The 12,743-nt window shown below is 34.0% G+C and overlaps 1 protein-coding gene across 2 annotated transcripts in view; it reads right to left on the bottom strand.

The window, feature by feature from the left end:
* Positions 1-5,168: 5,168 nt before the first annotated feature.
* LOC115216733 (low-density lipoprotein receptor-related protein 6-like) overlaps positions 5,169-12,743 on the bottom strand; it is a 719,088-nt gene continuing 711,513 nt past the window's right edge. For both annotated transcript variants that reach the window (XM_029786291.2, XM_029786282.2), the window contains 3 exons: positions 10,368-10,555; positions 8,444-8,596; positions 5,169-6,203 (listed from right to left, as the gene is read on the bottom strand). In XM_029786291.2, coding sequence (XP_029642151.2) covers positions 5,821-6,203; positions 8,444-8,596; positions 10,368-10,555 — 724 coding nt within the window. In that variant the 3' untranslated portion in view covers positions 5,169-5,820. The remainder of the gene's footprint in view (positions 6,204-8,443; positions 8,597-10,367; positions 10,556-12,743) is intronic.

The raw sequence follows: 12,743 nt of genomic DNA, 5'->3' as shown, positions 1-12,743 counted from the left end.
TGCCACAAGAATAGTTTCAGAATAAATAATTAGTGGGGAAAAAAATGTGTATCCAGTTAAAAAAAATAATAATAAAAAATTAGAAAATGTCCAAATCATAAAGTGTAGAGTATTGAAATGGCTTTAACGAAAATGTTACAAATGGCAGAATTTGATTTTTGCTAAGTCATAGAATGAAAACAGATGAATATATTGGCTGACATTTAAAATTGACAAATAAGTGGACAACATGACCACAGTCCAATGACGGAAACTAGTAAAAGGATAAAAAGATAACAAGAACAACAACAATGATTATAATTATTCGTAATAGTAGTAGTAGTATCATTATTGTTGTTGTTATTATTATTATTATTATTTCATACTGTTGTTGTCACAGATATACCAAGATGATGAAGATGATGAGATGATGAGACAAGATTTAGCAAACAAATAAGGATGACGAGAGAAAATTCAGCAATCCTGTTTGGTTACAGCTTTGGACAAAAACACCCCACCCTCACCACCATGTTATACCATTGATCTGTTTCAGTTGACAACACTGACCATACCACCAACATCACACCACCACCACCACCACCACCACCACCTCTGGAACTTGAACACTTTTTGAAATGTTTTCTAGTCTTTCCATGTCATATAAAGGTGGTGCATGCGTATGCATCTGTGTTGTATGTTGTGTGTGCGTGTGTGTGTGTATGCATAAGTGTGGTCAGAATGTTATAAACAGAAGTAGCTTAAAACAAAAACAAAAACAAAATAAAAATATATTTGGAAGAAATAAGAGGTCCAATGTTAAAGGGCTAGTTTGTGTGATTGGGGGGGGGGGCTGGAAGATCAGGAAGAATGGTTTTTAATCTGGTTTTATATGTTATTCTTTTTTTGTGACAAAATCACATTCTATACATATATATATATAGCATTGATAGAAATCAACAGAAGCTGAAGGTTTCCCACTTTGGAATCAGTCAGTTATTGTCTTGTACTGATATTTGGTGAGGGGTTGGGTGAGAACTGCCTGCTTTTGATTTGACACATAGTAGTACACCTGTGTAACTGGTACGAGTTGTTCAAAAGAAGCTCATACATTTATGTATACATACATAAATGCATACATATATTTATGTGTGCATGAATATATATATATATATATGTATATATATATATATTATATATAATATATATATATATAGTATATATATATATATATATATATATATGTATATATATATATATATATATATATATATATATATAGATATATATATATATATATATATATATATATATATATATATATGTATATATATATATGTATATATATATATATATGTATGTATGTATGTATGTATGTATGTATGTATGTATGTATGTATGTATGTGTATATCTCTATGTGCAGTAATGTAGTACATTTTGTTCATTTAAAAGTTCTGATGCCTTATTTACATGTAACTGTTTTGCACATTAACAACTGTGTAGTAGCAACAAGTAAACTTAAGATGCTTGTGTTATCAATAAACTTTAAGGTGTAGTATGTATGCTATACAGATGTATAAGTATGTGTGAACAAACACTTCAGTTTATGATAGTTATATAGTAATGCTACAATGTTGTGCCAATATGTCAACACAATTAGATGGCCATCACTCACATACCCAGACCTTCTTTGTTCAGAAGTAAAAGGTGAAGACAAAGAAAAAAAAACCCAAACCCAGACAAGCTTTATTGAATTAAAAGAGCAGACATTCACAGAGCTAGGCTGAACCTAAAACCATGCATACATATTTACAGGCAGTGGAAACCTTATCACATCTGTACTATTCAGATTGTATTGAGATGTTTATAAAGACACAGCCATTATATTGCAATACTGGAGACCAAATGACAATACTGCAACTGGATTGGAACTCACTTAGAAAACAATGGCTCTTTTAAATAACATTAAGTAACAGAGATACTGTAGTGGCACCAACATACACTTTGATGGTGGTGCCAACACATTTACAGACACAGTGGACCAATATATAGACTAGGATTGCAAATAGCTCAATGGTCAGGAATTCATTTTGGAATATTTTCATTATGATTTTGCAAGTCATAGAAATGCTGACAGGTGGGAGTGAATAGTCAAAAGAGACATCAATATAAAGAGGCAATGGTTAAAAGAAAGAGTGGTCTAATGAAAACTTTGGTCTAAAGGAGACAGTGGTCTAATGAGGCAGTAGTTAAAAGAAAGAGGGAAATAGTCTAGAAAGAGAGTAGTCTAATGAGATAATGGTGAAAAGAAACAGTTGTCTGAGGGACAGCAGTGTAAGGAACATTAAGGGACTGTGGCCTTAAGGACAGTAGTTTAAAGAGACGGTAATCTAAATAAAGAATGTTATAAAGAGACAGTGATCTTAGATGACTATGGTCTAAAAAGCCCATTGTCTATAGATACAGTGGTCTAATGAAACAGTAATCTAAGAAGAAAGAGTTTAAAGAGACAGAAACCTAAAAGACAGTATTCTATTGATGAGATTGTAGTCAAAGAGACAGTGGTCTAAGTAAACATTAGTCTAAGAAGATATAGTTCTAAAGAAATAGAGGTCTAAAGAGATATTGGGCTAAGGCGTAGTGGGTTAAAGAGACAACAGTCTAAAGAGAAGTATCCTGAAAAGACAGTGCTCTAAAGAGACAGTTGCCAAAGAATACATTGTTCTAATGACACAGTGGGCAATAGCCTAAAAAGACTGTATACTAAAAAAATTGTGGTCTAAGGGAGTCAGTGGTCTAAAAAGAAAGTAGTTTAAAAAAAGTGTTCTGAAGAGACTGTGATTTAGGAGACAATGGTCCAAAGACACAATATTCTAAAGAGGCTAATCTATGAAGACAGCAGTCAAAAAAAAAAAAAAGAAAAGGAATAAAACCTCTCAGAGGCTCACGGAAATGTAAGGAAAGCTATTGTTCATCAAAAATATTATATGTGGAAGGTGACTGAAGTGATTCAAGTTATAATAAAGTTCAACTATACAGAATTGCATGGTTGTATGTCTCCTAAAAGTGAGAGGGGCCAACTCCTAGATTATGTTAACTCAAAAAGTACAGTTACGAATATATATATACACATACATACATATATATATATATATATATATATATATATATATATATATATATATATATATATATATGTATGTATATGTAGTGTATAGAAGCGGAGTATAATCTAAGCTGTGTCCCTGTGAAGCACATCTGCACATTCTAGTAGTCAAATGAATGTATGCAGATGTTTTATTTTAAATGGAAGAGTCATACATGCTAGTTGAAAATCCTGGTGAGTTATAATATTTGCAGAGTAAGTATATATTAAGCAAACTGGAAAATTTGGTATATTTTAAATTCCATGTTACATGTATTTTCAGAATAATAATAATATTGTAAATATAATAAATTCATAATAGTTATATATATGTAAAGAACATGTATGGGATTTCCTAAAGTTATTCCTCAGACACAAATTCAAAAATAGATTTTATTTTTGAATCTTTGTCTGAGGAATACATGTTTACATATATATATAACTATCATGAATTTATTATATTCATAATATTATCGTTGTTATGATTAACAATAATTTTATATTCATAGTATATTTCCTACTGATATAAAATATGTGTAACATGGAATTAAAAATATACCAAATTGTCCAGTTTTTGCTTTAATATATATTTATGTATGCGTGTATATATATTTGTGTGAGGATGTGTGTACATTATACATAAACACACATGTATATGAATGCATCTCCTTGGAATAAGGGAGACCAGCCCTTAAATTATGTTGACTCATGAAGTACAGCACTATATATATATATATATATACACACACACACTCACACACACATATACATATAGACATGTATATATCTTCTTAAAGTGAGGGAGGCCAATCCCTAAATTATATTGATTTAAGTTGAGATATTTCATGCTTTGACCACAAATACTATTACAGACAATTTGTTGATGTTGTTAATTCTATTATACATATATATATATATATATATATATATATATATATATATATATATATATATATATATATATTTATATAAGCTGGCTATCCAGTCATGTCTGAGGAAGACCATCACTGGCTAAATTCAGCAATGCCTGTGAATTTTAGGTTCAATAAAACTTGCACATCACCTCATAGATCCTCTCCACTTTATTGGTATGGTCCAGAGAAAACCCACGATATCTGGCGCTAATAATGGTAAGAGGCTTAGGAGTGTGAGAGTGTCTTAACCATTTGAGGGATCTTCAGCTTTTACTGAAGATCCTTCAAATGGTTAAGACCATAAATACTTACATAAAGATATACATACATATACACACACATGTACACATATGTATATATATATATATATATATATATATATATATATATATTATATATATATATATATATATATTATATATATATATATGTATGTGAGTGTGTGTATGTGTATATATGTGTGTGTGAATATATATACATGCACACTTATCTGTGTGTATGTACCTAGGTGAGTGTGTGTGTTTATATATATATATATATATATATATATATGTATATATATATATATATATATATACACATGCACACTTATCTGTGTGTATGTACCTAGGTGTGAGTGTGTGTGTGCATGCATGTATATATAAAGACATTTTGTAATCCACATTTTGTAAGAACAACCTGGGTATGTTCCCACCTCCTCCCCAACAGTGTCTTTAAATAACCTAGGTGTGTCTCCACCTCTTCCCTCAACTGTGTCTATTATAAATATCTACCAAATTGTCATTTTAATTGTTATTGTTTATTTTAATTAACAAGTTATCTATTTAGGTAAGAAATCAATAGATAATTAGGTTGGAGGGTGGGTATAATTATATAGATGTTTGATAGGCTGAGGGGTGAGGGGAGTGCTAAACATACCGACCAAACTGTAGGAGGGAATATGTCTACAGGGAAGAACAGTTTGGTAAGTAATGTGAAAATAGAGAATAATTGGACAGTAAAAGAGAGTTGATAAAAGGGAGACACATTAAGGCAACAGGAGAGAGAGAGAGAGAGAGAGAGAGAGAGAGAGAGAGATAAAGAGAGAGAGACTTAGGGGCAAAGAGAGAGAGAGAGAGAGAAGATATCTCAATAATTAAAATAGGTTAGGATAAAAATGTTCTTGAATTTTCTTTTTGCTTTCTTTTTTTTTTTGTTGTCCACATTGAGTCTTTTCCTTTCCTAATTCCTTCAGACTCCACTCATGGCAAAGAGATGAGAAGAAAGAGTAATTCTTGTAGAAGAGGTGAAGCTTTAATGCAGTAGTACTCCTTGAAGCCAAGTACATCCTTTTATAATCATACACACACACACACGTGTATACGCACACACATGCATGCACGCGAACACACACACACGCACACATACTGACAAGCACTGTCCCATACCAGACATTAAACAGCATTTTTATTATGATTGCCAGCGGAAGGCCACAAACAATATACAAGTTTTCCGAAAGATTCTTTGCTTCAATCATCACTCCATTTCATTATTTCATAATAATCTTTTCCATAGGCATATGTATATGTGTGTATGTGAGAGTATGCATATGTCTGTCTGTGTGTAATGCTTATGTGCACATATGTCTATATATATGAGTATATATATATATATATATATATATATATATATATATATATATATACATATATATATATACACACATATATATGTGAATGTGTGTGTATACAATTATTCAAATTGTTAGGTATGGATGTATATGCAAATGAGCATGGTTAAATTCTTCAGTCATCATAGATATTTTCTGTGGAAGCCAGTCTTCGCTGCATATGTGGCGGAATTCGATAAAGTGCATCTATATTGGGGTTTGGCATCTTTGATACCTGGGAAGCATTCTCTATGTCTTCATACTCATGAACATACATGTAGTCTCGAGTCTCAAAACTGCCATTGACTGGCTTGACACGGGGGAATGGTGGAGGAGCAACATACACACTTGTTGTTGTATTCCTTGGGGTTGGTGCTGCTTTGAGATTACTTGCTTTCCGTTGCTGACGCTGGTACTGAAGGTACATGAAGATCACAAGACAGAGGAAGACAAAGCCAAACGTACAGGTAGTGATAATGAGAAATTTACTCATTTCATCAATGGCTGGGATGGAGATACCTGAAAGACAAAGAGATGCAGAGAGAATATAGAATACAGAATGCCTTGATTGGAATAAAATGGTGATGATGGAATGATATGATGATGGTGTTGATGCTGGTAGTAAAAAATGATTAGGGGTGATGAAGATAATAGTGATGATGATGATGGTGATGATAGGGATAATGGTAGTGATGATTATGATGTTGAAATTTAGAAAATTGTAATTTATGAAACATGTTTTTTTTTCCATATTTCTCCATTGTTGTAGTGAATTTAGAAAGGGTGTGTATGTGAGAGAGAGAAAGAGAAGGGGAAGAGAAAGGAAGAGAGAGAAAAAGAGAGGGATATCAATCTATTTACATAGACACCGCTGGTTATGTTAATTATTTGTAGACACATTAGTAATTCATTAAATCATCCATAGATTTCTATGGCAAATACAGTAATTCCTTGCCATATCACAGATCACCTATCACACACTCAGTATATCGCAGATTTTTCTGGCTAATACATGTAAATTTACATCACAGACTCCTCAGTATATTGCAGGTTTCTGTGGCTGATAGGTATTTATATTTTTTTAGATTATAATTATTTCTGTGGGAGGTTTTGGAATGTAACACCTGCAATAGTTGAGGGATTACTGTACATATATATTGACAGTCCCTATTGATGAGGTTACAGTAAAAACCAAAACTGACCAATCAGTATAGGGGATTCTCGACCAGTACTTTCAGGCAATTACAGTCCCTGTCAGTATATATGTATACAATTATGTGCTTTGACTACAGCAGTTTAGCTCTTATTCCTAGCAATGTAGGTGTTCTAACACCATTAGTCATATTTAATAACAGTTACAGCTTCCCTTTTTGGTAACACATTGCACACTGCTGTCTAAATTAATTATTTGTGTGTGTGTATATATATATATATATTGGGAAATGCAAACACAGGACTGCAGTGCCTGATGAAACTGCACCAACAGAGGTGCCACTACCTATGAATAGAACAGAATTGCAAGGGTACAAATAAAATGTGAACTGCACAAGTCTGGAGCCTATTCCTTTCCTTCAGTTCCAGCAGAGCACCAAACCTATGGTAGAGCCTTCCAAGCATGCATTGGACTGCTTGGTCATTGTCGACAATGACAAACAAACTAATTAACTAATATAATATCTGCCTTTCAATATAATCTTTGATTTTTGGATTTGGTTTGCAAGATTCTTTATATGGTTCGTGTGTTGAAGCATATTCTGTTGTGTCTGGGGAGAGTCATTTTCTTTTTGTGTCTTATAATTTAACACACTCACCGGTAAAATTTCCACTTATTTCTTATTTTTATTTTCCTAAAATTTTCGTTGCATCTTGCAACCTTTTCAATAGTCTTGAAAATGACTCTCCCCAGACACAACAGAATATAATCTTTCCTATTCCATTTTATTGAATCTACAATATTTATCTCTGTACCTATTTTTTGTTCAATAATTTTTTCTTTATAGCCTATTTTTATATCCTTTCCATAATTATCTCTCATTTTTCCAATAATCACATGCCTTATATATATATTTCTTAACTATTCTGTTGTTCTTTGTTTTTACATACTCTTTTATGCTTAAATGTTTCTTTTTTTCTTTATATATTTACTAAATAATTTTTTTTTCTTCTTACTATTTTCTACCTTTACAGTGTAACTTTTCCTCTACCTGTATCTACTTTCATTTTTTTTGTCTTGCTTTTTTTCTCCATCATTTTTTCTGCTGCCATGCCTTCTCTCACCTTTACCATATTCATATCCCACTCAAAGCTACTCACCCCCAGTGAACCACCTACACCCCACACCACTCCCTGCTATGCCCATCTAACACAGATGCCCTTCCTTTATACATATAACTTCCTGCCTCTTCTTAACTCCTGCCACAGAACTGTATTTTCACCTTCCAACAAACATTTTTTCTCTTCAATCTGTCCTACCACTCCTCTTTTTTCTGATGAAGGAGTCTTTGTCCAAAACGTCAAAGACACTCTTCATTTTCCCTTTTTCTTTTCAAGCAAGAAACTAATAACATCATTGTGAAAACCTGTCCCTCTTCCATCTTTTCTTGTCTTTGTTCAGTCATTATATATATTATAAAGAGAGAGAGAGAGAAAGAGAGAAGGAGATTGAGAGAGAGAGAAAGAGAGAGAATGAGAGAAACACACACACACACAGAGTGTGTGTTTGTGCATGTGTGTACAGAAATCAATGTGTAAGTACTTACAATATTCAAGGCTGGTAGCGCCTTCTGCTGCGCTGACACCATCAGGGCAGAGTTTACAGCTGGTTTGGCCTTCCTTATCTTGGTAGAAACCAACCATACAGAAAGAACACCTCTGTGATGTGACATTCAACATTGAACCAGGGGGGCAAGGAACTGGCAAATATACAAATGGAAGAAGAGATTAGCGTGAGTATGTGTGAGTTTGAGTGTGTGAATGAGTGTATGTATGTGTATGATGAGGGTATGTATGCGTGTGTGTGTGTGTGTGTATATATATATATATATCATGTGATCACGTGACCAACCAGGCTATCAGACGTTGTTACACATCGCTGATCACAATGTGTTTGGCATTGTTTTAGCCTTCAAATGACACCACCCTGCTGGCTAGGTGAGCAGGCCAATATTCCCCACCAAAAGGCGAACTGGATAATGTGAAATGAAGTGTTTTACTCAAGAACATGACTCACTGCCCAATCAGGGAATTGAACCCACGACCTAGTGACTGTGAGTGCAACAGCCTAACTACTATATACAGACGCAATTATGTGGAGAATCAAATTAGATACATCAAATATACCTGCTCAACTTGATCCCTCTTACAATCTTTCTTTACCTTGTGGAATGATCCACTGTAAAGACATCAGAATCTAAGTTTGAATCTTTTGAGCACTACTAAGTGTCTTCTATATGGAGAATCTCTGAATCTCATCTGTAAACCATATATGATTATATATATATATATAAGACAGAATGAGATAACAAAGCCAAGGCTGTGAGAAGTTTTCAGGACATTTATAATGAAATAGTCTTACAGCTGTTTCTGGTTTATTATAGATATCCCTTCATCAGAGAGTGTGAGAAAATATTTGAGTTCGAATTATTGTGGAAAAGGAGGAGATAGGGAATATAGAGGGAAATAAGAGAATGAAACTAGAAATAAGATATATAGAGATATTGTAGTTGCAGTTCCATTATTTGAGGAAAATGGTGTATAGAAGTGTTAAAAAAGTTTCCTGTACATGATATGTAAGTTCCAATAACAGTTCATGTTCAGTCATTTCAAAGTATGGAGCCATGGAATTAGCCTGTAAGTTATGCCTTAAAGAGGCATTTCACATATTAAAACACAACTCCTCAACACTACTAAGCAAATATAATGAGGCCCTAAGTACATGCAACCGCTGCCGTTTTCATACCTTCAAATTTTACCACAAATCTAAATGCAATCTAAATAACCACACAGTATACATCTACAATACCCTGTAGGTAATACCCAACAACCCTACTTATCTCCATTTCAATTTTTAATTTTACTTTAAGGATCACAATCATTTAATATTACATATATGAACATACAAGTGGATACATGTGGGTGTGTGTACGTATATATGCAAATATATATGAGTGTGTATATGTGTATATATGTCTAAGTAAGTACCTGTATGCGTGTAAGCGTGTGACTGTAAATGCGTGTGCATGTATATATATGTGTATGTGTATGCATATGCATGTATGAATACATCTACAGATGCACGTGAGCATGCATGTGTATGTATAGGCATATGTGTATATGTATTCTTAGTGCTATTAAGGTATATGTGTGTGAAAGTACTTGCATGAAGTGTGTGTGTTTGTGTGTTAGTTGTGCATTGATGAATATAGTATGAAAAACTTATGGTGATGGTTATAGGGAGTATCTGAATATATTTGATTGTTGTGTATGTTGCTTGAGCCAAGTATGCATGAAAGTGCATACATGTATGATTGTGTGTGTATGTCTGCCTGAGAACATACCTTTTAAGAGTATCTGCTTTAACTACTAATTGGTTTGGAGGCTGTGTGTGCGTATGTGAGGATGTGAAATAGAAACAAGAGTAAAAGAAACAGCAGTTGAAGACATAGAAGAAAGGGAGTAACTTACTGCAGTATTCATCTTGCAGCATTTCACCAGATTTACACTGCCAGTAAGGGGCTGATGCTTTAACACTTCCAGGAACAGATTTATATTCTCGGTCATGTACATTGATTGAGAAAAGTTCGGCCACATAGGCAAGTTCTTGTTCAAAAGCCTCCAGAATGCTGCGAATTTCAGTTTTAGGTAAACGTTGCCTATGATAGAAATAAGAACAACAGTGATGACAATGAATAAAAATTATTTATTTTATAACAGAGGCACAAGGCCTGAAATTCAGGGAGAGGAGTTAGTTGGTTAAATTGACCCTCAATACTAAACTGAAACTTTATTTTGTTGACCCTAGTAAAGAGCTGAAGGAAGTATTTTGTCAGTTACAATACTAATGATTGAGGAATAATAGGAATAATCAAACAAGGAACTGAAAATCATTTGAAAATGATTGTTGGTTTACTATCACTATGCAAGAAATTGTTTCAACTAGTACGTCACACATTTTAAGAAGAGCATTTTTGCTGTGAGAACAATAGCCTTCCATGTATATATACATATTTTTTTACATAACATTTTGTAAATGAACAATCTGGTGTGTTTATTTTAATAGCCTATCAATGAATACTGTGAGTTTCTTTGCTCTATGTGGTGGGAAGACACTTGACAAGAGATGGAAATAAAATTGAAAGAAAAAGAAAAACTACTAATAATAATGATGGTTTCAAATTTTGGCACAAGGCCAGCAATTCTGAAGGAGTGGGGAAAGTCGATTATATCCACCCCAGTGCTCAACTGGTACTTATTTTATTAACCCCGAAAGGATGACATGCAAAATTGACCTTGATGGAATTTGAACTCAGAATGTAAAGATGGACAAAATGCTGTGAAGGAGTTTGTCTGACATGTTAATGATTCTGTCAGCTTACTGCCTTGATGATTAAAATAATAAGGGATTCAAATTTTGGCAAAAGGCCAGCAATTTCAAGGAGAGGGTGAGTTCATTACATTGACCCCAGTACTCTACTGGTACTTATTCATTGACCCTGAAAGGATGAAAGGCAAAGTCAACCCTGGTAGCATTTTAACTCAGAGTGTGAAGATGGATGAAATACCATTAAGTATTTTGTTCAGCATGCTAATGATCTTGCCAGCTCACAGTCTTAATGATGATGATGACAATAATAAATAGCAGTGCTTGTGGAAGTTCCACAGCCCATTTTGTTGCGCAGTGTCACCATAAACATCTTGCCACTTGATAATAATATGCTGTTTCCTTTATAACCCTTCGATTAATTTCTAGGAAATCTTGTCTATTGTCTTTGGTCATGTTTTCTCATTCTGGCTTGAGCAAAATGTTCTTGCTTATCAGTATTGTTCATATTTTGCCTTTCTTGATTAGCAATTCTCTTTCTTGCCTCATTAGTCTCAGCTTAGTCGTTCATATTGTGACACTTTCTGGTTCCATATTTTGCATTAATTTCATTCTTTCCTTCTTAAGTTAATACTTCTTGTCATTTCTGATTCTCTTCTCTTTATTCTTAATTCCAAATTCTCTTTATTCTAACCACAATCTTCCCCAGCATCTTCTCTGCATCATTTGATTCAATTTTCATTGTTGTGCTCTCTAATCATTGTCTTCCACTGGTCTCCTTAACACACCAAAAGCCGTTTCAATAATAAAATGATTTAAGCTCTTGATATGTGTATGAATGAAGACAACTGTATAAAGAAATGCTGGTCACTGAAAGTGGATGGCACCTGTGGAAAAGGATGACCAAGGAAGACATCGGATTAAGTAGTGAGGACCAATCTCAGGATGTTGGGGCACACAGAAGAAATGACAATTGACTGAGATGACTGATAATGTGAGGTTCTAGAGAAGACCCACCCACATCAGTGAACCTGAGTTCTAGAAGCATTGTGTTCCACCCACACATAACAATAAAATTTTCACACACCATACCTCAACAAACCAAACTACATCCCCATTTCGCAAACTGTTTCTCTTCTCTTCCTCTTCATACACTATGATTATCTTCCACTCCCCAATCCAGTCCTCACTACCCTACTCACTGTATCTTTGCTTCTCTCCATTCCCCCACCTCTATATACCCAGATTCTCACCAGTCATAATATTCTCTACCCCCACTCCCTACTCATGACTTCTTGGCAATACCCTGCCAGTACCTGCCACCATTCATCTCTCTCTTCCTTATTCTACCACCCCATCTATGCCCTGATCCCTGTTCCTTGTGAGTATACCCTGTCATTTACCACCATCCCTCTCCTGCTTTTGCTGTTTCCTACTCTCTCTTACCCTTGTTTTTCCCTTTGGCTGAGTAATCATGTACGTCCCCTATGGCAACAAACCTGTTTCTGCCCTCATTTTTG

The sequence above is a fragment of the Octopus sinensis genome, linkage group LG1 (genome assembly GCF_006345805.1).
Source record: "Octopus sinensis linkage group LG1, ASM634580v1, whole genome shotgun sequence".
In the NCBI taxonomy this organism is placed as follows: Eukaryota; Metazoa; Mollusca; class Cephalopoda; order Octopoda; family Octopodidae; genus Octopus; species Octopus sinensis.
The sequence above is the reverse complement of the archived record's forward strand: the minus strand, read 5'-3'. Positions and strand labels throughout refer to the sequence as shown.